The sequence below is a fragment of the Elgaria multicarinata genome, chromosome 3, assembly GCF_023053635.1.
Source record: "Elgaria multicarinata webbii isolate HBS135686 ecotype San Diego chromosome 3, rElgMul1.1.pri, whole genome shotgun sequence".
Taxonomy (NCBI): domain Eukaryota; kingdom Metazoa; phylum Chordata; class Lepidosauria; order Squamata; family Anguidae; genus Elgaria; species Elgaria multicarinata.
Genome location: NC_086173.1, coordinates 53,412,529 through 53,435,410, shown reverse-complemented (window position 1 = coordinate 53,435,410; position 22,882 = coordinate 53,412,529). Strand labels below are relative to the sequence as shown.

Here is a 22,882-nt window from a genome sequence, read left to right as displayed (position 1 = left end):
ATAAAATAAATAAATAAATAAAATGCTATATCAAGGTGCTACCAACCATAAATATATATATTTGATTCAGTAATGCTGCTTATTTCTTTATGTGTTGGTTTTCACATGTTTGGAGACTAAGATGGGAAGACGTGCTCTTACATCAGTTTTTCTTTATGCTTTAGGGCAGCCTCCCCCAACCTGGCACCCTGCAGATGTGTGGTGCTACAACTCCCATCATCCACAGATGCTGAAGATAGTGGAAGTTGTAGTACAGCACAACTGCAGCGTGTCAGGTTGGGGAAGGCTTCTTTAGGGAAGCTTGCTGTGATGTGGGAAGACTCCATTACATCTCAGGAAGAGTCTTGTTGAAGATTAATATTAATAGGGATATCAGCCATTTTGGCTGTGTGTTTTTGTGTGTGTATGTGGTGATTTCAGTGGCTAGCCAAGCTGGTAATAAGCAGTGTAAAAAATTGAGTGTTTCTTGGATTCTATTGGGAAGCTTCCCTTCGTTTAATTTTTGCTTTCTTTGCCTCCTTGCAGTGGGTAAGACGTCAAACCATGCCATTGTTTTGGCTCAACTTTACACCCAGGGCAAATGCCATGGCCTACATGCTTTCATTGTGCCTATACGTCAGTTGGGAACTCATGAGCCATTGCCAGGTACGGGGCAGCTATATGGGTTGGGGGAAGTGTATTAATGCCCTGTTAGTCACTATCCAGCTGTGCATTATGCTGTAAGTAGTTCTGTTGTGCATACTAGCCACTGTTGTAAATGCAAGGAGAATTTTATACTTAATCCAAGTGTTTTGTGTGGCTCTAAAGCAGGCTCCTCCAACCTGGTGCCCTCCAGATATGTTGGATTACTACTCAGTCGTGGCCTGTGGCCCTGCTGGCCAGATATGGTGGAGTTGTAGTCCAACACATCTGGAAGTTATCAGGTGGGTGAAAGCTGTTCTAGATGATGGAGTCATGTAAAATCACTGAGCCGCCTCAAGGGCTGCAAGGCCCCCGGAGGGGAAAACTAAACAAAAAGGGTTTTCTATGAGGAAGAACGGAAGATGAGGTAAAAGGAGAAAAGCACACACACAAAAAAGTATGTGTACAAAAAGTGAAGTGGTGAGCATGTTTTGAGATTTCTGTATTGAGATCCTCCATCAAGATCTGTTACCTTTTTATATGTTAAGGAAAGATGTGGGCTACACATACAGGTCCTTTAATTCCTGCCCTATTAGCCATCATTAGCCCACAGTTACTCAGGATGGCTTGTGTGTAGTTAGAATGGCAGGATCCGTTTAATGGTTTGACATTGCTTGGCTTAAGTCATGCTTTGCTTAATGCATGATGAGTAATTCGTTGAGGAAGCAAATATATCCTGAAGGAGGAATTATTCTCAATCGCTCTGGAGGCTGGAGTAGTACTGTCACATGGCTGCTTCTAAAAGATCGAGAGCATGATCGGACACAGCATAAGGAGTTAGAAGTGAAAAATAGGAACTTCTCCAAACGCACTCAGAAGCACTCTACACATTTGCCTGGTGCTGTTTTGATCCAAGTCAGTGTGTTCAACGACACACCGTTGTTAGAGGTTTAGGAGGGACGCTGCCTGTTCAAGCGAGTCATTTCGTTTTCTATGCTGCATGCTGCCCTCACTCCCATTCTTGGTCACTCAAATGAGCAAGGCAAGAACGGCTCCTCGTAGCCCATTTCACTTCTAGCCTATAGATCAGGCTAAAGCACAGATTTCTCGTAGTCTACAGAGCAGAGATCCTTCGCTCATAATCCTCTGTACACATAAGTCAGGTTTAACTTACCATAGTTCCCAGCTAGAATGAGAATCACTGGAAAGTGGCTGTCCGTGCATTGTCAGCACATGGTGTTATGCGATGTGAAAGATACAGCTCCTCTTGGATTTGATTACACAAACTCTAACCTTCATGCACAGGGGAGAAATCCATAAGATTCTCATCAGAGTACTTTAGGGACTTGTGGCATTTGTGTAACCTAATTTGAAACTTTTAGCTGGCCATCATTGTGGGGGGAAAGGTATTTTATGAATACCACCCTTTGGCCTTGCATTAAGAATCTTTTAAAAAAGTTTCTTCTGCTTACCCTTTCTCTATGCCCTATTTGCTAGGCATCACTGTTGGTGACATTGGACCAAAATTTGGTTATGATGAAATGGATAATGGCTACTTAAAAATGGACAATTTCCGTATTCCTCGGGAAAACATGCTAATGAAACATGCCAAGGTAAATTGATGGGGGGTCTTCTTGCTATTTGATGTTGATTAACAACTGCCAGTTATTCAGACAACCTGAAAGAACCCCTACCAAGCAGAGGCGTAGCCTAGCTAAATGTAGAAGGATGTGCTTCCAAGAGGTAGCTGACCACTTCATATTCAAAAGCAACCCACTGTGTTTACAGGAAGAGCAGTCAAATCTCTGTTGAAGATTAAATCCTGCTGTGTCTTCTTGCCAGTGAGTTTTGCCTTCTAAGATTCTACCTCATTGCATCTCTTGAGATTGGACTCCCAGAGGCTCTTTCAAGGGCATATCAAAGTTTAAAGTATAAGCAGCTTGATACTGTTATTATTGGCAGTTATCTCTTTGCTCATCCAGTCAAAGTAGATTATACAATTGAACCCAGTAATTGGATGGGCAAGGTGGTTATTAACTTCAAAGAGGTTCATGCTTCCTAAATTACAAGAGTGCTAGATACCTTTAGTATCTGGCCACGCCCTTTCATGGTTTCAGTAGTCCTCTGTTTTGTAAAATTGCCAATTTAAATTTTATTGCTTGGGTCATATGACTGTTTCTTTACCATGATGGAGACAGGGCTGGGCAGGGGGGGGGGGGGCAGTGGAGCTAGTTGGCATGGGCCTATGATTTTGAGGGGGCCTACTTCCAAGTCCCCCTGGGCAAAGTTGCTTGCTATTTCTGTTGTTGATGATGAATTTGCCAAAAGAAAAGCATGTAAAGCATTTCTAAATATGAAGAAGTGATGTGTTACATACATCTTGAATAAAAGTGCTTGCCATTACCTTTTTTATAAATCATTCTAGTTCATATGTATTTAGAACTGATTAAAAATACTTAATGAGCAGTTTGAAATGGGGCCTACATTTCCTATCTGGCCTGGGCCTATTACCAGCTTTGCCCGGCCCTGGATGGAGATGACACTAGATTCACAACGTATGTGGTAGACAGGAGGCAGTTAGGAGTGTTGATTCTGGGGGTTTATTTATTTAGATTTGTGTCCTGCACCTTCACACAAATGGTGCCCAGCAAATAACAGATTCATATAAGGCCAGTCAGCAGAACTAAATGTAGATCACTTTGAAAGTGGTTGTAACACCTGAGTATGTGTTGGGAGTTGCGTTAGTGTATCCAGGGGCAAAGCAAAATGGAGTCTTTATAAAACTGTAAAAGCAATAGCGGGTGAAGAAGTCCTTCCAACCTCTACTACTTTTCTTTGGCTAGGTTGAACCAGATGGCACGTATGTGAAACCCCTCAATGCCAAGCTGACGTATGGGACCATGGTATTCATCCGTTCAATTATTGTAGGGGATGCAGCTCGCTCTTTAGCCAGAGCTTGTACAATTGCCATCCGCTACAGTGCAGTGAGACACCAGTCTGAATTGAAGCCAGGGTAAGAAGCCGGTGGCAGTAAGCCAAGCCTCTCTCTTGCACAGGTTTGATCATGCCATGACAGTTAATGCACTGCTCTGCCCCCTTGCCCGGAACACTTTTCCATGGACAAATGTCCATGTGTGTCTCGTTTTAAGTCTTTTAAAATAAATGCAGAGTTTCCTCTGGGAGTGCCATAACCTAGATCAGAAGCAGCCGGTGGTCCGTCCTGATCGGTTCTAAGCTCTGCTTTAGGTTCTGTGGGACATAGAAGTGGTTTCAGTTACAGAGAAAGGGAGCCCAAGTTTTTCCTCCCCTGCCCCTCACTCAAAGAAGGAGCACACCGTGTCTCTTCCCATTACATCTGAATAGTTCTTATGCTACCGCTGTTGGATCAGGTTGTTGCCCAAGTGGAGTAGCACCATGGGTCAGAATCATTGGGCATCGGTCTATGCCCATTACCCTAGTAAAGGGACCCCTGCCAACCTGCCAGAGCCCCTGGTGCTGCTGCTCCTCCTCCTAGCTGTCGCTGCTCATTCATCTGCTTTCTTCAAACAAATGAGCAGTGAGGAGCAAAGAGAAAGATCAGCAGCCTCAGCTTGCCATGCCGTCCCCCTCTGTGTGGTGGTGCAGATCCAGCTTCTTTAGATTGCTTATGCCTTCTTTTGTTTAGTACTTTAACAACAACCCAAAGGTCTGTTTTTCCACGTGTTGGACTAATCTAGGAATTTACGCATCATCATTGGTATCTAGCTTTACTGCACTTTCAATATTTCTACTGGGTTTCTAGAAATCAAACCATAGCAACAGTAGTGGTTTATTTCACTCGTTTATTTTCTTTTTGCTACAGGGAGCCAGAGCCTCAGATCTTGGATTATCAGACTCAGCAGTACAAACTCTTTCCTCTTCTGGCAACAGCCTATGCTTTCCACTTTGTGGGAGCCTATATGAAAGATACCTATCGGCGCATCACTGGAAACATCACTCAGGGAGACCTGAGTGAGCTGCCAGAGGTAGTATGCTTGTTCTTAAAATGGGAAGAAAGGCAACTGAATGCTTAGGTGACTTCCAGGAGGGGATAGTGAACTTCATCGGTGAATCTGCAGGAATGAATGACATTGTTTCAGTCCAAAGAGAATCATCCATGGAAAACCAGAGGGATGAACATACCTTTTCCTTCCCTACTGCTGCAGAAGAAACATGCACAGAAAAATGGGGAAAGGGAATGAGGGGGAGGCATAAGATCACAGTGGGGATTAGGTCTTCCAAGACTCGTGGGCTCTCCCACACTAGAGGCATTCAAGAGGCAGCTGGACAACCATCTGTAAGGGAGGCTTTAAGATGGATTCCTGCATTGAGCTGGGGGTTGGATTCGATGGCCTAATAGGCCTCTTCCAACTCTACTATTGTATGAGTCTGTGACTGTTTTGCAGTCTGTGTATTCAGAATTGCACATCCACCCATTACAGATTTGTCCTCAGTTCTACTTCAGGTTCATGAATTCAGTTTTGGTTGCTCCACTAACTTCTTTTTAAGACTGGTACCTGATCCAACCCTCCAGTTCTGAATCTGTTCTGGCACCTGTCATGTAGATTAGTGTCACTTCATTTTTTTTTCTTTTTCTTTCCCAGCAGTGAACAGCAAGTACGCTGTTGTATAAATCTGTGGAGCAGAATACTGTGTGTACTTCTGGTCACCCCACCCAAAAATCTGTACCACTGAAACAAGTCTAGAAAAGTAGTGAATACTTTCAGTGGCTTAGTGAATTCTCCTATGGGGCTTTTTTAATTGGTGGGGGCGGGGGGAATGGACACATGGCAGAGGCTTGTAAAACAAAGAATGGCTAGAACAGAGAGGGAGAAAATGTCTTTCTCAAAACTAGAGTTTGAGGATATCCATGTTGATTGGTAGCAGATTCAGGAGGAGTGATAAAAGAAACTAGTACTTCACACTGTGAATAGCTAGCTTTTGGAACTGCAAGAGAGTGTGACGACCACAGTGCCTCTGAACATAGTGGTTCCACTTAACTGTAATGGCTTTAATAGACCTGCCCTCCATGAGTGTCTAATCTCTTTTAGAAAGTATTTAATCTAATAGCAAAGCAGGATTGCTGGAACCTTCGTGTGCAAAAAGATATGGCAGTTGCTGATGTAAACAGAATGCTGCCCTTGACAGACCCAGGTCTGAACCAGCGATAGAATTTTCATGATGTCTCACTTCTGTTGACATGAGGTACTACTGGTAGAAGAATCCACATCAAAATCAATAGAGATTTGAGCCTTGCTTTAATTAAGACACACACACACACACACACTTTTTCCTGGAATTCTGAGAACTATGAGTAGATATCATTAGACGATTTGGTTCCTAACTGCTCTTTCTCCTTCAGCTGCATGCGTTGTCTGCGGGACTAAAGGCTTTCAGTTCCTGGATTGCCAATGCTGGCATTGAGGAATGTCGGATGGCATGTGGTGGGCATGGCTATTCTCGTTGTAGTGGCCTGCCTGATATTTATGTCAATTTCACTCCCTCCTGCACTTATGAAGGGGAGAACACTGTTATGATGTTGCAGACAGCACGGTGAGTGATGCAGCTCTTTGCCTGCTGTTTGACTTGTTGCGTGTCTTTCAGTCATCTCTCTGGTTTATCACATTTTGCACCCATGGCAAGGACCAGAGATGACTACGAGTAGATCATATGCTTGTCAGTCAGAATTGCTCTAAGTGCTTTTTACTGCTAAACCTCTGGAATTTCATTCTAGGATTTATTCCTGGTCATTTTTTCCTTTAAAAAAATCCCTAGGTAAATAGACGCTGTGGGTATCCATCACCTCCCTTCTCTCTCATAAGGGATACTCTGGACCACCTCATCTCAAAAAGGCACATCTAGGGAACACAGTCTAGAAAACATCACGTAATCGATGCGAAAGCAGTTAACCCCTTTGGGATTAATCCTACTATCTGCAATAGGCTTGGAGGAATATACCTTCCTTCCCAGGATTTACTGTGAGAGACAAGCTTTCACAGCAGCCCAGTCAGGAGGGGTTTTCTCAACTGGGCAGATAATTCAGTAACTCATTTCTCCTGCAGTAATGGTGACTAAGAGGGAGGAGGGAGGGGAAAAGATGAAATTTCAACTCCTGCTCAAAAGTTTAAAGGACAGTGATGTTCCCATGCCAAATCACTCCTGCTCTTGTTGGGTGGTGGTCTTTCCTTAAAGCTTAGTAGAATTCGACCCCTCAGGCTATCTTGATTTAGAGCAAAAACCATCCTGTCTCCTGCCTGTAGATGCTTTCACTAATAGGGTGTGTTCAGTGAAGCTAATCTTTCAGAAGTACCCTGGTGAACAGGAATTTGTTCCTTATCAAGGGCAAACTTCTTCAGATGCTAGAGTTGACATCACAGTCCCGCATGAAGCTAAACTGTATTGGACTCCTTAACATTTTCACTCACTGTGGAATTTTTTGTTTTGAATACTGAGGTCCCAGAATAGTTTTTACTTAGTTATGTTTGTAAATATTTATTTATTTGCTTCCATCGCTTATATATCACCCATCCTCATCATCCTCATCATTATCAACAACATCTCAACAGTTCACAGTGAAAATTTAGAAACATAAAATATAAGGCATATAAAAGGGATTAAAAGGACATCAAAATAAAACACACAACAGAGAATATCCACAGTGCCAGGTTTTAAAAGTGCTGAAACACTTTCACCTTGAGATTAAAAAGCCTGAGAATTTTTTTAAAGGCTTCCCCTGGCACCAAAACACCAAATAAGCCCATTGGAGGAGGGATCTCAGCAACCAGGGAACCACCACAGAAAAGACTTTAGCCACCTGCCTCACTAAAGTTACATTTTAAGCCTCTAACATTTCCATTATTACCAACCCATTAATGAGACTTGCAACTCAATCATTTACATGTTTACTCAGAGGTAGGTAAGTCCCACTATGATCAATGGAATTTCGTTTCTAATGTATGTTTAGGATTGCAGTCTCAGTCCAGACAGGTGCAGTAGGAAAGCTGATCTGGCAATAGACGTCCAGCCTAGTTTAGATGTGGGAGCATCCCTTAAAGTCAGGGTTTTCATGCACGCATGCTCACTTGCATCCTGCCCGCCCTACCCACACACCACTTCCCACTCACTCACTGCCCAGGAGTGTTTCAGACACCTGGCACCTGCTCTGATCAGATAAAATCAACACTCCTCCTCAGAAACCTCTAAACCATCCACCCATCCAAGAATCCACTCCCTTTCTGAAAGATCCTGACTTCCCACACTCTGATACCAGGATCTTTTGGCGGTTGGGGAGGCGGAGGAAAAGTGCTCCAGTAACAGGTTCTGTGGTTCTTGCCATAGAAGCTTTGTTCTTACCGCATCCTATGTTAGTAGGCAAGAGCCTCTAAGCACTGCTTCCAAGGACCCTGGGGGTGCTCTAAGAAACAAGTTGTCCTAGATAGAAATAATTTCAATTCAAGAACAATATTATGAAAATTCAGCTTTTGACCCTATCCAGGTTTTTAGACTTCAGACTGACACAAATTGCATTGATTGTTGGCATTATTTTCTTCTTTCCTTGGGTTTACTCTGCATGTGCCTTGTCCAGTTCCTGGCATGATGATTGATTGAAATTATAAGATAATATGTTTCCAGGTAGACCTATGACCAGTGAAGTGATGTGATGTAATTTCATCTTTCATCCAGATTCCTTGTGAAAAGCTATACTCAAGTTAGTTCTGGACAGTTAGTCAGTGGCATGATGTCCTACCTGAATGACCTCCCAGAGCAACGTATTCAGCCCCAGCAAGTGGCTGCCAGACCCACAACAGTGCATATCAATAATCCATCCAGTTTGGTGGAGGTATATAAACTGAGAGCTTCTAGGTAAGTTTATATATAAATTGTATAACATGTGTCATAACTATCACACCCTACAAGGACACTCTGGAATGAATTACTGTCATAGCTGTAAAGGAAGTCAGGATCCACCTGACAACCCTGCAGGGTAGGCTCCTGGACCAAACGTCCTGAACTCCCAAGTTACCCACCTCCCTGCCAGGTTCACAACCGGGACGAGCCAGATATTCATGGAAATAAACCACACACACACATTTAGGGACCAATGCAACTTTATTGCAATCGCTAAAACTAACACGTAAGGCCTTGGTCATAAAACATCCTCTTAAAAGAATAAGAAAGGGAAGGATAAGGGACGGGGGATGGGGATGTGGACAAAAGGAGTGAGGAAAGAAGGTGAAGAAAAGCTCTAATACTTAGCCATTACCCCAAGAAGCATTCATACGACCCCACACCCAGCTGGCCTTCTCCAGAATACGTTAAAACATAAAAAAAAACTTTCTAACTCCGGGCAACTAGCATAGTTGCCACGGACCTGATCTTCCCACTTGTCATACGCACACACCACCAAGGAAGATGGCGAAGCTTCATCATAAAGCTTTTTTATCTATTTTGGGGACCCCTGGTCCCATGACCAGAATAAACCAACCCATGCTCTTCCCAGGCTATAGCCCACCCACCTCCCATAGGGGCCAAGCCACCTCTTTTTCCCACAGCTGAGTCCTGTTTAGTGTGTCGAACGCCCTGATAATCTCCAGGTGCCAGTGGGAGTTAGACTGGCTCGGGACAAGAATGACCTTGGCTGGCAGCCACGAAAGCCTGGAACAGCCAGTTTGAACAGTAGACTATAGATCCCACCTAGGGGCAGATCTTCCGCCCTCACAGCAACAGCAGGTTAAAGGTACAGACTTGCACCCCTATCCTTCACAATAGCATGCATCAAAGTCTAAATCACAAGCAACCTGTTTTACCGCTACTGAGGCTCTCACTTAAATACTTGGGTTAAGTGGCTGGGCTTCAAAGGGAAAAATATGATGTGCTGCCAACTTGAAACACAAGTGATACTAGTTAGCAATACATGAACCATAATTCTTGACCTGTGACTTGTAGAAGAAAAAAACATATACTTGTCCTAGCTGTATTTCAAAAATAAGATACATGACAGAGGAGGGAGGCTCCTATGTGGGGAAATGAGCTTTGGTGCTATATGAATGGGGAAGTAAACCAATGCAGCACACTGAGAGCTTGGTTTCGGTTTTGTCTCCATCACCTGGAAGCAGTACTCTTACAATTGTAAGACTGAGACTTAACCTACCTCCAGTTTATTCACATTATAAAGCTTGGAGTAAAAACTACGCAACAAACCTGTGACAGATAGGAAAACAGTACTCTTCATCTTACAGACTTGGGATCAAAGCTGAGAGATTCTGGGTGGATTGGGCAAGTAGTTGAATATTTATGTTTTGGGACCCATGGCCATGACCAGTGATGACAACTGTACCAGGTTTCATTAGTGTTCCAAACAAGAGTTTGTGTTCTTCCATGGTACAGGCTGGTTGAATTTGCTGCCAAGAATTTGCAAGCTGAACTGAACCGTAGAAAGAGCAAGGAGGATGCTTGGAACCGGACTTCTGTTGACCTGGTGCGAGCATCTGAGGTCAGTAGCACCTTCTGATAAGTCAATTTTGGCAACACATCAAGCCCGTGGACACCTGAATTCATACTTGTCCATTAAATATTTCCTTTTAGGCACACTGTCACTACGTTGTGGTCAAACTGTTTACAGCAAAGCTTTCAGAAATTGGGGACCCCAATGTCCGGGCTGCCCTTAACAACCTGTGTTTACTGTATGCCCTCCATGGAATTATTAAGAACACTGGAGACTTCCTGCAGGTTGGTGACTAAATTCTACCTTGAGAGCTTCAGTCACAATTGTCCACTTTGTAGTCAAAAAGAGAGAGAACTTAATTGGAACAGCTAGAATAAACCAGTGCTGGTGGGGAAAACATTTTGCTGAGTTATATCTACTGTTAAGTTGGCTTGAAGGATAGGGGCAATTATAGGGGCCATGTAAGTAAGCAAGACAGGGGTAGCGCTGGACTCTGCCCTGGAGAGCTATTGCCAGGCAGATAGTACTGGGCATGCTGGATGAATCAATGATCTTATTTTTTCATATATTCATAATAGGAAGAGTCAGTGTGATAACAATTCTCATTATGCAGGAGGGTGGTACCCATTTCCAAACATAGCTTTATCTGGAATTTAGGTCTCTATCAGACTGCTATAGTGGCTGGTTGGGTTTACATCAAGTTAATATCTGCCTGATGTACACTTACGGATCTGTGACTCTCTGGATTCTTGCTTTTTGCCCCAGGGAGGCATTTTGACAAATGCACAGATAATTCAGGTGAACCAGCGTGTCAAGGAACTCTTGGCAATAATCCGTCCCAATGCAGTAGCTCTAGTGGATTCCTTTGATTTCCACGATTCCGTTCTTGGATCTGTGCTTGGCCGATATGATGGCAACGTCTATGAAAACATGTTTGAGTGGTCAAAGAAGTCGCCACTTAATAAAACACAGGTATGGAAATGTTTATACTTTCCCCTAGTTTATCAACCTATGGCATACTATGGAGCTCAGCAAGAAAAAAGGGTGTTATCAGAGAAAGTATTAAAGAAAATCACAACACTTTCCCACAACACAGCCCTCCTGAGGTTCGTAAAAAAATATTAAAATGGCCCTTGGTGAGGAGTTGTTGTACTCTGATCTAATGACATCACAAGTTTGCAAGGTTCAGAACCTGAGTGGACTACAAAACCTGCATTACAACATGTGATGGGTGTGGAATACAGCAAATAAGAACCCTCATTTATGTTTATTTTTCTTCTGTCATAAAGCAAGAGGTAGAATCCAACTAAAGTTCTACTTAGAATAGACCATTGAAATGAATGGGATTTAAGGTAGTCATGACTAAAGTGTCATTCATTTTAATGGGTCTACTCTAAGTAGTACTTTAGTTGAATTCTACCCAAAGAAGGGGAAAGAGAAAAGAAATCTTGTTGCCAAATCTCATCAAACTTGAGGCATGCTAGTGAACAAATACTGGTCTTAATGTAAAATGGAAGTAGGACAGTGAAATGTCATACCAAAACTCACCTGCTATTCAGAACACGTGGCAGGAGACTGGGATTTCCAACAGGTTTACCGGCAACATAGAAATGCCAACTTCAAGATTCAAATTGCAGGATATGTCATTTAGTCCATCACTCAGAGAGTACTAGATTAGCACCTCCAACTGGAAGTTAAGAATCCTTCTCAAATTGGAGAGACAAACACTCCTTAGGTATCAAAATTATGTATATTGAAAAATAAAATATCTAAACTATTTAAGATGCACACAATGGATGATCATCTGTAGCTCCATAAACCATACTTTATGAAGATCTGGATGAGAGGCACTGCCATGTGCTTCTCCCTCACCCTTCCCCATTCCTATCCTGTCTTATTATCCTGGATTGTTAAGTAATGGAGAACTCTGGCTTAATGCAAGCCAGGATTACCATGCTGAAAACAGCATGTGATAGGAAGAGGGGAAGAATGTGTGGCCATGGCACTTACCCACACCTTCATAGACCCAATATTGGGGGAAAGGCAGGATGATGATGATGATGATGATGATGATGATGATGATAATAGACCCAAGCATCCAAACATGGCCAATAAAAAACAATCTCATCCAGGCATTACAACCCTTTTGCCAGTGATTAAAATAATTAACTTATTCAGTTCTTGCACACTGTTAAACACTTTCTTCCCAATTATGGGGACATTTACAGCCAGTAAAGCAAGTTATTGTGCATGGAGGCTACTATTTCCTTACCTGTTCTCCAAAGACATTAGAGCAAGGGTAGGGAACTGATGGTCTTCCAGATGTCATTGGACTATAACTCTAATCATTTCTATGTTGCCAGTAAACCTGTTGGAAATCCATTGGCCATTCTGACTGGGGCTAATGGGAGTTGGGTATCTAAGAACATCTGGAGGGCTTCAGGTTCCTCACTCCTGCATTATAGGATACTGGGCCTTGTAAGTTGTAAGTAGATATAGATTTAATACTATTATCTTTATAGTTAGTTATGGCTTTATTCTTAATGGCATGCTGTGCATGTACAGCTGAAGAACTGGAGGGCTACAGTCCTAAGCAAACTTACATGAGACCTACATGTTCTAGCAGGTTGAAAGGAGGTACTAAATGCGTGTATTTAACATTCATGTCTGATCTTACTACTTCCCACAGGTCCATGAATCTTTCCACAAACACCTGAAGCCAATGCAAGCCAAACTGTGATGACGTTTGCTGCTGTTTTTATTGTACTCTTCTCCAGTTCCCCGGAATTGATGTCATTTGTCCTATGAATACCCAAATCACTTGGCAAATTCAAATAGCCATAGGATAGTCAATAACTGTAGCCTGTCTACCCAATTTTTAATCAATTTTGAACGGATTAGAGCCGGGGTACACAAGATGATAAAAGTGAAATTGTAATTATGTCCAGAAGCTAACATTGTTGTTTTTAATAATTCAGAAAAGCTTTACAGATTGGTGTTAAAAACGTCCATTTGTGAAGCTGTTTAAAATGGTGCAGAAGCCTATGTCATCTATACCACGATTTTCACTACTGAGTAGTTCTGGAAGTAGTTGTTGGGGAGCAACTGTTTCCCCTCTGGAAACTCCTTTAAAAACTCTAGGTAAACTTGCACACTTTGTTGTCATTTATACCCACTGTAGATGAGTTGTCAGAATCCTCCTGCATATTTACTTTAGTGAGGTCCTTACAGCCTGGTCAGGAACTTGGCTTCAAAGATGTTGGAAGAAATATATTGTATGTGTGTCCATGATTTTAATCCTGTACTGTCTCAAGAATGAACTCCTGGCACAATGGGTACAGTCTGTCCTAATAGGAGCACATCTCATTTTTGTGTGTGGCAGTGCTTTCCTTGATGGCAACCAGGAGTTTATCTCTCTCTTTCTCTAGAACTCTTAACTTGTATCACACCACCCATAAAACTGTTTCCATGGCACATAAATGTGTTCTATCTCCAGCAGGTATAGCTGCTGCCCTTCCTCTAAGTTTCTGGTAACATGGAATGGGAAAATGTCGATATTTCCTGCTCTTGAGTCTAGAGAATAATTAGGAATACATCCATCTTTGTAGCTCTTACCATTTACATCACTTCCAATCTGTAAAGCTTTTAATGCGTAACAGCAGTAGGGAGGGAAACTTTCTTTGATCCATGTTTGACTTCAAAGGTGAACAGTATTTGAGATCACTGTCTCTAGTTTTTACAAGTCTTGGTATTTCCTAGGACTCCTTCTGAAGCACTTAAATTATTTTAGAAGTGGGATGATATGTGCCCTGCATTTTATAGAATCATAAACTCAGTGGTCCAAACTGGATGGTCTAAATAGATGGTTCAAACTGGAATGATGGATGAAAGTACCATCAGCCTACACAATCTGGATCTCAGGGTGCCACAGAGAATAGGTGTGCCTTTAGACTAAATAGTTCCAGATTATTGTTAGCAGGCTAACATTTTAGCTTTGTACAGAACTTCATTCTGTGAAATTAGCAAGACTAAAAATTGCAGCAAAATCGTTGGGTTTTGCCTCATTAACTTTCTTCCAGCAAATCAGGATTTAAAGATCACCAACTGAAGAACATTTGAGTTGCCTTCAATTATGTGAAACTGTGTAAGTGAAGAGTCTAAACTGGTGTCTTAGTTGAATTTTGGACCAATTTGAAATCCCTGTTCAAGAAGTAAACATGCTACAGGGACTTCCTTACACTACAATCTTGCAAGAGAAGCATTGTATATTTAAACTGAAGCAAAAAGTGATTGTAAAGTCATTTTAACTTTCTAGCTGATGAAGCATTACTTCTAATGTATCTGATTACTGTGCTTTTAACGTACGTGCATACTGGCTTTCTGTGTACGTTGACTGGAAATAGAAAACTGCGGTAGATGACGGAACATCTTTTCCAAAACATACGTACACTTAATAAATTCACTTTGAAACAATGAAAAGTAGTTTTCTCTGGATTTATTGTGTCTTTGGTGGACTCCTATAAAGTTTCAGAGGGAGGAAAGTAATGTACATCTTGGTCTGTGTATTTAACTTTGTTTTGGAGCTTTTCTTCTCACCATTTATCAAGCACTTCACTGTCTCCTACACCAATGCATTTTGAATAATTTAGTGCAAGAGACCTCCTAAGTTTTCTTAACACTATAAACAGAAACATGATATAATAAAGATCGCAATGGTACTTTAAAGTTAAGATTTCTTTGCATTTTAGGTAACAGGTTTTAAAAATCTTTTCTCCCCAATTTGTGCTTCTGATTGTAGAAGTTGAGCTTTCTTTTGGTGGTGGTGGATAAAATTAATTGAGGGAGTTACAAAATATTTGACAAGATCAGAGGTAAAAATGAAGGCTTATAACTATAATAAGGAGCTAGTTAGCTGTGTTGCAAATGGAACAAATGACCAGTGTTCTGCAGGCTATCACGATATTGTTCAAACAGTATTTCTAGTTTTGTTGCAAATGTTTTTTAAGAAAGTGGAACCAGAGACCCATCACATCCTTCAGGAAATGGCTTAAAATCAAAAGCCAGAATTCCACTGTTGCAAAAATGTAAACTCTTGCATATGCCAGTTGACTAAACTTTCGGTGAACCTTGTGATGTAGCTGCAGGCACTTTCTATGCAGAAACATAAGGACTTTCAGCTATGTAGATGGAGGGCAAACAATACACTAAATTATAGTGAGCTGAGTAGGCTGCCAGTATATGCATATGTAAGAGATGTCAATATAAAATATTTCAGCTGGCAATTTGACAGAACGTAGGAAAGTTTCATCAGCAACTTTGATCACTAAGAAGTGAAACTTATGCTTATATTGTAAACCAATAGATGCGTACTCAGAAGCCAGCCCTACTATGTTCAATAGAGCTATGTAAGATTTTCCCCATTTATTTATTTATTTTATTTTATTTTATTTATTACATTTTTATACCGCCCAATAGCCGAAGCTCTCTGGGCGGTTCACAAAAATTTAGTGAAGGATGTGTAATAAAGCGCATCATTAAAAGGTTGCTAATTAAAGCTCCTGTAGTTTAAAATTATAGGTAGCTGGAGTGAGTGTGCAGCGGCAGTAAGAAATGCATGTCATAATTGCCTCTGGAGGTCAGGCAGGCTCCAACCTTGTACTCCTTTCGGCGCCTCCTGAAAACATCTTTATTCCAAGAAGCCTTTCTTTAACATGCAGCCTTGGATTTCTGTGTTGTTGTTTTTTGCTTCTTTTTAAATTTTGTTTTAACTGTTTTATTCTGTTTTTATTTTCATTTTTACCTTGTACACCGCTCCAAAATTTTTCAATGGGGAGCGGTATATAAATATTCTAAATAAATAAATAAATAATATAATGCATGATCCAAACCTGCGCTTTATGCAGTTTTAAGGAAACCCCATGCCCTGAAACTAGAAATGTTGTGAATGGGAACAACATAGACGGCCACTTTATTTCCAGGTTCATATCAGGCAAGAAGTAAGGGGGTTGAAGGGGACAGAATTTTCCTATTAGTCTCTCGGTCCTGTTCCCTTTTGAGAATATACCTGTTTTCAGAAAATATGTCACTGCTACTGCCATAAAGCACAAACTGCAGTTTAACGAACCGCATGTAGTTCAGCTGTACCCAACCTCAAACATTGCATTCTCCCGGTATAATTTCAGTTATTCACAAAGCACCCTTAATGTCGAGCTCGTCTTGCAGATGACCTGGTTTGACTTTGTACACCACTACACAACATGCCCTCCAGATTGGGAACACATCACTTCCGGTTTGGTAGACGCAAAAGGCACGATGGGAGATGTAGTTCTGTGTTACAAGAACCGCATTTCCCAGGATGCTTAGCGGCTAATCCGCTGGGAGAATTTCCCTGGCTTGGATAGTACCTGGTCGTCGAGGGTGAGATCTGCTACAATGGTTGCCTTTTTTCAAAGCCGGACGAGGGATGCAATGCCCCGTAAACCCTCAAGGCTATGGGATGACCTTAACCTGACGGATGGCGAAATTGTGGGGGTGTTTATTCCTTTTGCTTATGCAGTAGACGTTGGCTGCTATGGTAACTTAGGGCGCAATCCTATGCATGTTTGGACGGGGGGAAAGTCCTACAACTCCCAGCATTCCCCAGCCAGCCATGGTAGCTGGGGAGTGCTGGGAGTTGTAGGACTTTTCACCCCTGTCCAAACATGCATAGGATTGCGTCCTACGTTAGATTCCCGTGGAGCTGATAGGAAAAACACTTACATCAGAAAGTGTGTCTAAAACGTACCGTTAAAATGCCACAGACGGAGCACTTTCACACGTACAAGTGTTGCCGGCAACATTTTTTGTTTGGCGGGGGTGGGGGAATGAAAATGTAACCAGCATGACTAGATTATCGGTCCACAAGGTTAGTAGAATTGCCTACCTACAAAAAATATTCAGGGACTTCTGTTTTAGGTTTGTTTCCTTGCAAGAGCTAGAAGAGATAATCTATTTTGAAGTAGGGTGTGGCAGATTGCTGCAGTGCCCCTACCTCCCGCCCACTTGGTGATAGGTTTAATTAGTTTAGTTTTACATTGGATTAAAACTACGGGGTGTTATCCTTTGTAATTAACTGTGCTACCCCTGCCCCACCCCAAAGCATAGTAGTAAAGAAAATATTTAAGTTTAGGTTGCAGACCTATGCAGAGTACTCTCCTGGTGCCCTCCAGATCTGTTTGATTGCAATTCCCATCATTCCCAGCCAACATGGCTAACGGTCAGGAACTCTGGAGGTTACAATCCAACACTTCTGGAACACACCAAGTTGAGGAAGGCATAGGATCAGGCTGGCTATAATAAACTTCCAAAAGCATTAATGTTTGTTTTATGAAAGTCATAGTCATTCAGAAAAGTAATGTGGTGACATGGCTAGTGTTTCAGATTTGGGTATGGGAATCCTAGGTTCAAATCCATAAAATAAGCAGAAGCTTTGTTTGAATCATGCAGCTTCATGAAAGCTATTGCAGATTCCATGAATTAAGCAGTTTTGTGTTATTCAGGTAATTTTACAAGTTTAGCATATATATAATTGGAGTACTGAAAACTACTTTTGAAATGTGCTTCAACTCTGGGAGTGAGTGATTCAGTCTACCATATTGCTGTTGCAGCATTTATTTATTTATTTTTAAAAAAATCCTCCTTCAATCAGGAAAAGTAAGTTTTCTCTTTTATTATTCTATTCTTCCTTTTTAAGTGCTTATTGTAGCTTACGTCCAGGTGGGTGGGTCTAGGATTGCAGCCCTAGCTGATAATGTTTCTAATGGCCACTCTTGATCAGATCACTCTTGATCAGATACTTTTCAGCGTGGTACATTTATTAATAGTGCTTTCTAATGTGATGACATTGAAGCTGTTCCAGTGCCAGGGCTGTGGGGATAGCAGTGGTCTCTTTGAAAAAGACTCATTAACTTAAAAGGGTTTCAAACACTCCTTTTGGGAATGAGATTCAGGCACCTGCTCAAAACAGAGTGGAGTAATACAAATTTATAACTTTAATTTTTCACTCTTTGGATGTCCAGGTGCGGCTGCTACTGTAGATGTAACCAGAGGTCAGTTTAATTAAGATCAGCCCTTTTCAGTTGGATGATATGTGCTGAATTGTTGTCACCGAGAGAGCCTCTCATCCTTTTGTCCAATGCCAGCAGCTGGTGACAGCTTGGCAAATTATGAGTTTCTTGGCTTAAAACAGACTAAATTGCAGACAAAACAAGCCATCAGCTGAGTAAATACCGCACCTCTGTTTGGCTTCAGTGGGAAAGGAGGAGATTAGCATGAGTACTTAGTGTTCATAATTACTAGTAAGAGGCAAATAGTAGGCTCAGGCTGACTGGAGATTGTTCCATTATATCCAATTAACACCCACTTGATTGTTCTTAATTACTTGGGTTTGATGACAGCAGAGCAGAGATGTCATTCTTCAAACATACAACTCCCACCTGGGTCGCTCACTGCTATACCTACACATGATGATAGAATATTATGTTCATTGTGAAAGGGGTGTTGAATATTGTGGCTGTTGTGTAATTATGAAACAAAAGTCTTCAGCTCATTTCTTAGTGCTGCTAAAGTGAAGCTTTTCCTATATGCCAGTTTTCAAGTTGAGCAGAAAAATGACATAGCTATAGCCGAGAGAAGTTAAAAAAGAAAGGTTTAAAGGTAAAGGTAATCACCAGGAATAAATTTGACATGCCACATTGAAATTGGCTAGGGTTAACATGTAGAGAATTCTGAAGAAATGTAATTTGGGGTGGGTGGCGGCGGCATTTCTTTCTCAGAAGTAAATGCATTCTCTCCCAGACACTTCTTTTGAGAATTCCAAAGGTCCTTGCCTTGGACATAAATATCGCTATCAATTGTTTTGCTTCCTATTGAGCTTTCGACAATAATAAATGAAAATGAGGATGCAGTGATGGTCAAACCTAAGGTTGTAGATCTTTACATGTTAACCCTACAAAAGATTTTAAGGTGACAAACAGCTTTAAAAAACATTTTTTTAAAAAAAAATATTGCTGCAGCAGACTGGGTATAAAGGATCTCCACCACCGCCTCCTGGTATATTGGGAACTTTGTTTTACTGTAGAGAGTTTGCTTAGAAATGTTACTTTTAATTCAACTCCTGTTGGCTACAGGTAGGAATACTTGAGGAATTCGTTCAGTCTGCATCTTGAAGCCAGGGCCACCAGACTATTTTGCGCCCTAGGCAAAGTGAGCTACTTTCACCACTACCCCCATAAAATGCCCACTTTGATTTTTAAGAACATAGGTTTCCTGGAAAAAATAAGAAGCACAAAACTTGAAACTGCTAAATTTATTTTAAAGTGCAAGAAATACGTCATGCCAATTATAGCAAACAAATTGGAAAGGAACGTCTATGGGTCTAAAATGCATTGTTTAATAGGAATATCACCTCCAAATCATCCCCCCCAACTCACACGCACACACAAACTCAGCATCACTCACTCCAAACAAACACACGCATGAACACATGCATTCACTCAAAGACCGCATGCACCCCATTCACCCATACATTCTCTCTCTCTCTCTCTCTTCTGGGTGTGTTCCGGAAGTTTGAACGTGGAGCCGCCTCACCCCCATCCTAGTGTCCCTGGCTTCGCTTTGGCTGGGCGGGCGCGGGGCACCATCTCGCCCGCCCAGGCCCAGCTGAATCCTCGGGCCAGGCCAGCTGACAGCCAACGCGCATGAGTGCTGCGCTGCACCTGGCGCCCCTCTTAGCTTGGCGCTCTAGGTGGCTGCCTGAGTGGCCTCTATGGTAGCATCGGCCTTGCATGAAGCAAATGGTGCAGGTCAGAACATAGCTATTCTTTGGATTTCACACATCTACAAATTTTGCAATGCAGTTCTTGGCTCAAAAATGTACCATAATGTGTACAATAATGCAAACGTTAGGATAAAATTTAGTTCGTAATGCATATTACGATTGTGGGCCTGTGGGCAGGGACTGTCAGGGGGTGCTTTTGTGGGCCGCCGTGAGAGCCTTTTTTGGCTGAATGGCGGCATAGAAATCCTTATATAAATAAATAAATAAAATATTCTGAGAGAAAAATTGTTCAAAAATATGTATTTCAATGCAAATTCATGCAGATTTTTAATAATCAGATTAATGGGGAAATGGGACGGAACTGAATTATGAATGAACACATGCCTAATTAGTACATCCTATGTTAAGAGATTGCATGCAAGCAAAATTTGAGCTCTCCAAATTCTGCCTTGAAGTTCATTCCATCTCATATCTGTATCAGATTGTCAGCTTTGGTTTTTTCGTTTGTGGTTTTTTGTTTTTGCATGAAAGCATGCGCATATTTTCATGCATATTTTCCCCAATATATGCTTCAATTTTGTGCATCTTTGAAACGCACACATTTTGCATTGGCTGCCTATACGTTTCCGAGCCCAATTCAAGGTGCTGGTTTTAACCTATAAAGCCCTACATGGCTTGGGACCACAATACCTGATGGAACGCCTCTCCCGACAGAACCTACCCGTACACTGCGCTCAACATCTAAGGTCCTCCTCCAAGTGCCTACTCCGAGGGAAGCTCGGAGGATGGCAACAAGGGAGAGGGCCTTTTCAGTGGTGCCCCCCCCCGACTGTGGAATGATCTCCCTGATGAGGCTCGCCTGGCACCAACATTGTTATCTTTCAGGCACCAGGTCAAGACATTCCTCTTCTCCCAGGCATTTAACACCATTTAACAACGCTAAGTTTGTTTTTTAACAGCCCCCAGAACTGTTGTTTTTAAATGGATACTGTTGTTTTTATACCGTTCTTATGTTTTAAATTTTGTATACTTTTAATGTTTACTGTTTTTAACTTTTGTAAACCGCCCAGAGAGCTTCGGCTATGGGGCGGTATATAAATGTAATAAAAAATAAAAAATAAAAAAAAATCCATACCAGCTGGGTGGCATTGGGCAATTCACAATGTCTCAGCTTAAAATCTTCATGTAATGTTATTGTGGGACTAAGGTGCAAATCCAATCTGCTTGATTTCATATATCAGGCAATAACATGCATTTATTCTTTTTAAACCCTCAATAAAAAACATTTTTTAGTGTCTGCTGTACTAGCGTCCTCAATATAGATGCAAAGATGAAGAATGTATAAAAGGATTACAAGAGAAAGAAAGAGACAGAGTATGCAGTTGGAAGCCACAATATGGTAAGGAAGGCCCCGTTAGTCAATTGATTCTACAGAACTGTGGTCACAATGGAGATGGCCCTGTTCCACATTCCAGCCAATCTAACCACCCAGAAGATAGGGGTTCCAGGTGTAGCTCTTTAGGGGAAAGGTGAGCACATATACAGAGGGGTTCTCCTAGTTATGTGGTTCTCCCTCTAGAACTCCAAGCCTGCATCAACAGTTCCTGCTCCGCCCCACCCCCACATTAAATTCCTTATGGGTGACAACCCAAGTTGGTTAAGTTCTTAGTAAAATTGTCCAATGATGCTGTTAATTTTAATTAATGCCATTAGTAAACAGGCTGTTCCATGTACACTCTAGTAAAAGCACAATTGGCCATGCCATAAGTTTATGGTGATGTCTATGAGGAATTCATGTAATGGAGGAATAAATCACTCTCCTGGATTGCTTCAGCACCAGTTATTGTTCACATACCATTGCATCTTGTCTGCACAACTATCTTGATTTCCATTCCAGCTGTCATTGTCTTCTCGCTTGTTAATTCACAGCAGGTTTCACTGAAATTCATGTAGCACTGGGGTCTTCAGCATGGTGCCCATGGGTACTAATGTGCCTCTTGGCACTTGCCAGGTTCCCTGTCCCACCTGATTTAAAAAAATTAAACCTTTTTTTTAACATGCTGGAAAGTCAAAGGTGGCCCATCTTTATTTGGGTTCAAAAGAGTGGTGGTGTGTTTTGGAGCTCAGCCCCCACCTTGTCTTTAGATACTGGAGCAACTTATCTTTTTTTAGTCTCACCAATTTGCCCATTTTTTATCTTTAGTCTCACCAATTTGCCCACCATAGCAGCCATTTTCCGAATGGGGAGTTCCCCACCTGTGGCAGCCATTTTGGAGCGCACTCACAACACTCTTATCAAAATTCCAAATGTACCCACTGACCCCAAAAGACTGGAGACCCCTGGTTTTGCATGTAATCACAAATGAAGACCAGATAACCCTTTACTTTGACAGCTGCCTGCTTTCCTGCTAGGGAGACTTTGGAAATCTAAGTTTGATTTAATTCAAATGCTAGGGTCCTCTTCAATGTTTTTCTCTGCATTTGAATCCAGATTAATTTTTAACTGATGAGATCCCACACATTAACCGGTGGAACTGAATATAAGCAAGAACAGAACCAAAAAATTTTTTTTCAGATCAAGGGGATCAATAGCTCACACTTCTGCTCTTTGTTATATCAGTATGCATAAAATATCATTTATATTTGAAGAAATCAACCTGGGATTATATACATATGCCAGGTTTTATACAGCTCATTTAAGCTATCTTGATTTTACAACAGCTTTTAATGTATTAAGAGTTAATTTTAAATTAGCAGCTAATCAGGACAAGTTTTATAAATAACGGAGAACCTATGGTTACCAGCTCCGAGTTTTTGGAATTTGTTATGCATCTGTCTACATCCAGAGAATTAGTTCAGACTAGGCAGGTTTTTCTTTTTGGTTGCATTTTTGTAACAAAGTATCTGTCCTTTTTCCCTTTAGGCAGCAAAATCTAAGAAAGGACTAAAAAGTACGTGTGTTTGTATTTCCACTTTCTTAT

General features: G+C 41.5%; 2 protein-coding genes across 5 annotated transcripts in view; both read left to right on the top strand.

The window, feature by feature from the left end:
- The window catches only part of ACOX1 (acyl-CoA oxidase 1), a 36,668-nt gene extending 22,105 nt beyond the window's left edge, over nucleotides 1-14,563 (top strand). For both annotated transcript variants that reach the window (XM_063120326.1, XM_063120325.1), the window contains exons 5-14: nucleotides 526-645; nucleotides 2,119-2,234; nucleotides 3,465-3,634; nucleotides 4,463-4,625; nucleotides 6,002-6,192; nucleotides 8,323-8,502; nucleotides 10,027-10,132; nucleotides 10,225-10,368; nucleotides 10,850-11,056; nucleotides 12,774-14,563. In XM_063120326.1, the coding sequence (XP_062976396.1) occupies nucleotides 526-645; nucleotides 2,119-2,234; nucleotides 3,465-3,634; nucleotides 4,463-4,625; nucleotides 6,002-6,192; nucleotides 8,323-8,502; nucleotides 10,027-10,132; nucleotides 10,225-10,368; nucleotides 10,850-11,056; nucleotides 12,774-12,824 (1,448 nt within the window). In that variant the 3' untranslated portion in view covers nucleotides 12,825-14,563. The remainder of the gene's footprint in view (nucleotides 1-525; nucleotides 646-2,118; nucleotides 2,235-3,464; nucleotides 3,635-4,462; nucleotides 4,626-6,001; nucleotides 6,193-8,322; nucleotides 8,503-10,026; nucleotides 10,133-10,224; nucleotides 10,369-10,849; nucleotides 11,057-12,773) is intronic.
- A 1,907-nt stretch (nucleotides 14,564-16,470) lies between these two features.
- The window catches only part of FBF1 (Fas binding factor 1), a 35,461-nt gene continuing 29,049 nt past the window's right edge, over nucleotides 16,471-22,882 (top strand). Inside the window, exons 1-3 of one of the 3 annotated variants that reach the window (XM_063120321.1) lie at nucleotides 16,471-16,501; nucleotides 21,195-21,300; nucleotides 22,825-22,852. In XM_063120321.1, coding sequence (XP_062976391.1) covers nucleotides 21,298-21,300; nucleotides 22,825-22,852 — 31 coding nt within the window. In that variant the 5' untranslated portion in view covers nucleotides 16,471-16,501; nucleotides 21,195-21,297. Of the gene's footprint in view, nucleotides 16,502-16,973; nucleotides 16,989-17,698; nucleotides 17,777-21,194; nucleotides 21,301-22,824; nucleotides 22,853-22,882 lie in introns of those variants that run through there. The other 2 variants (XM_063120323.1, XM_063120322.1) reach the window with 2 other exon arrangements.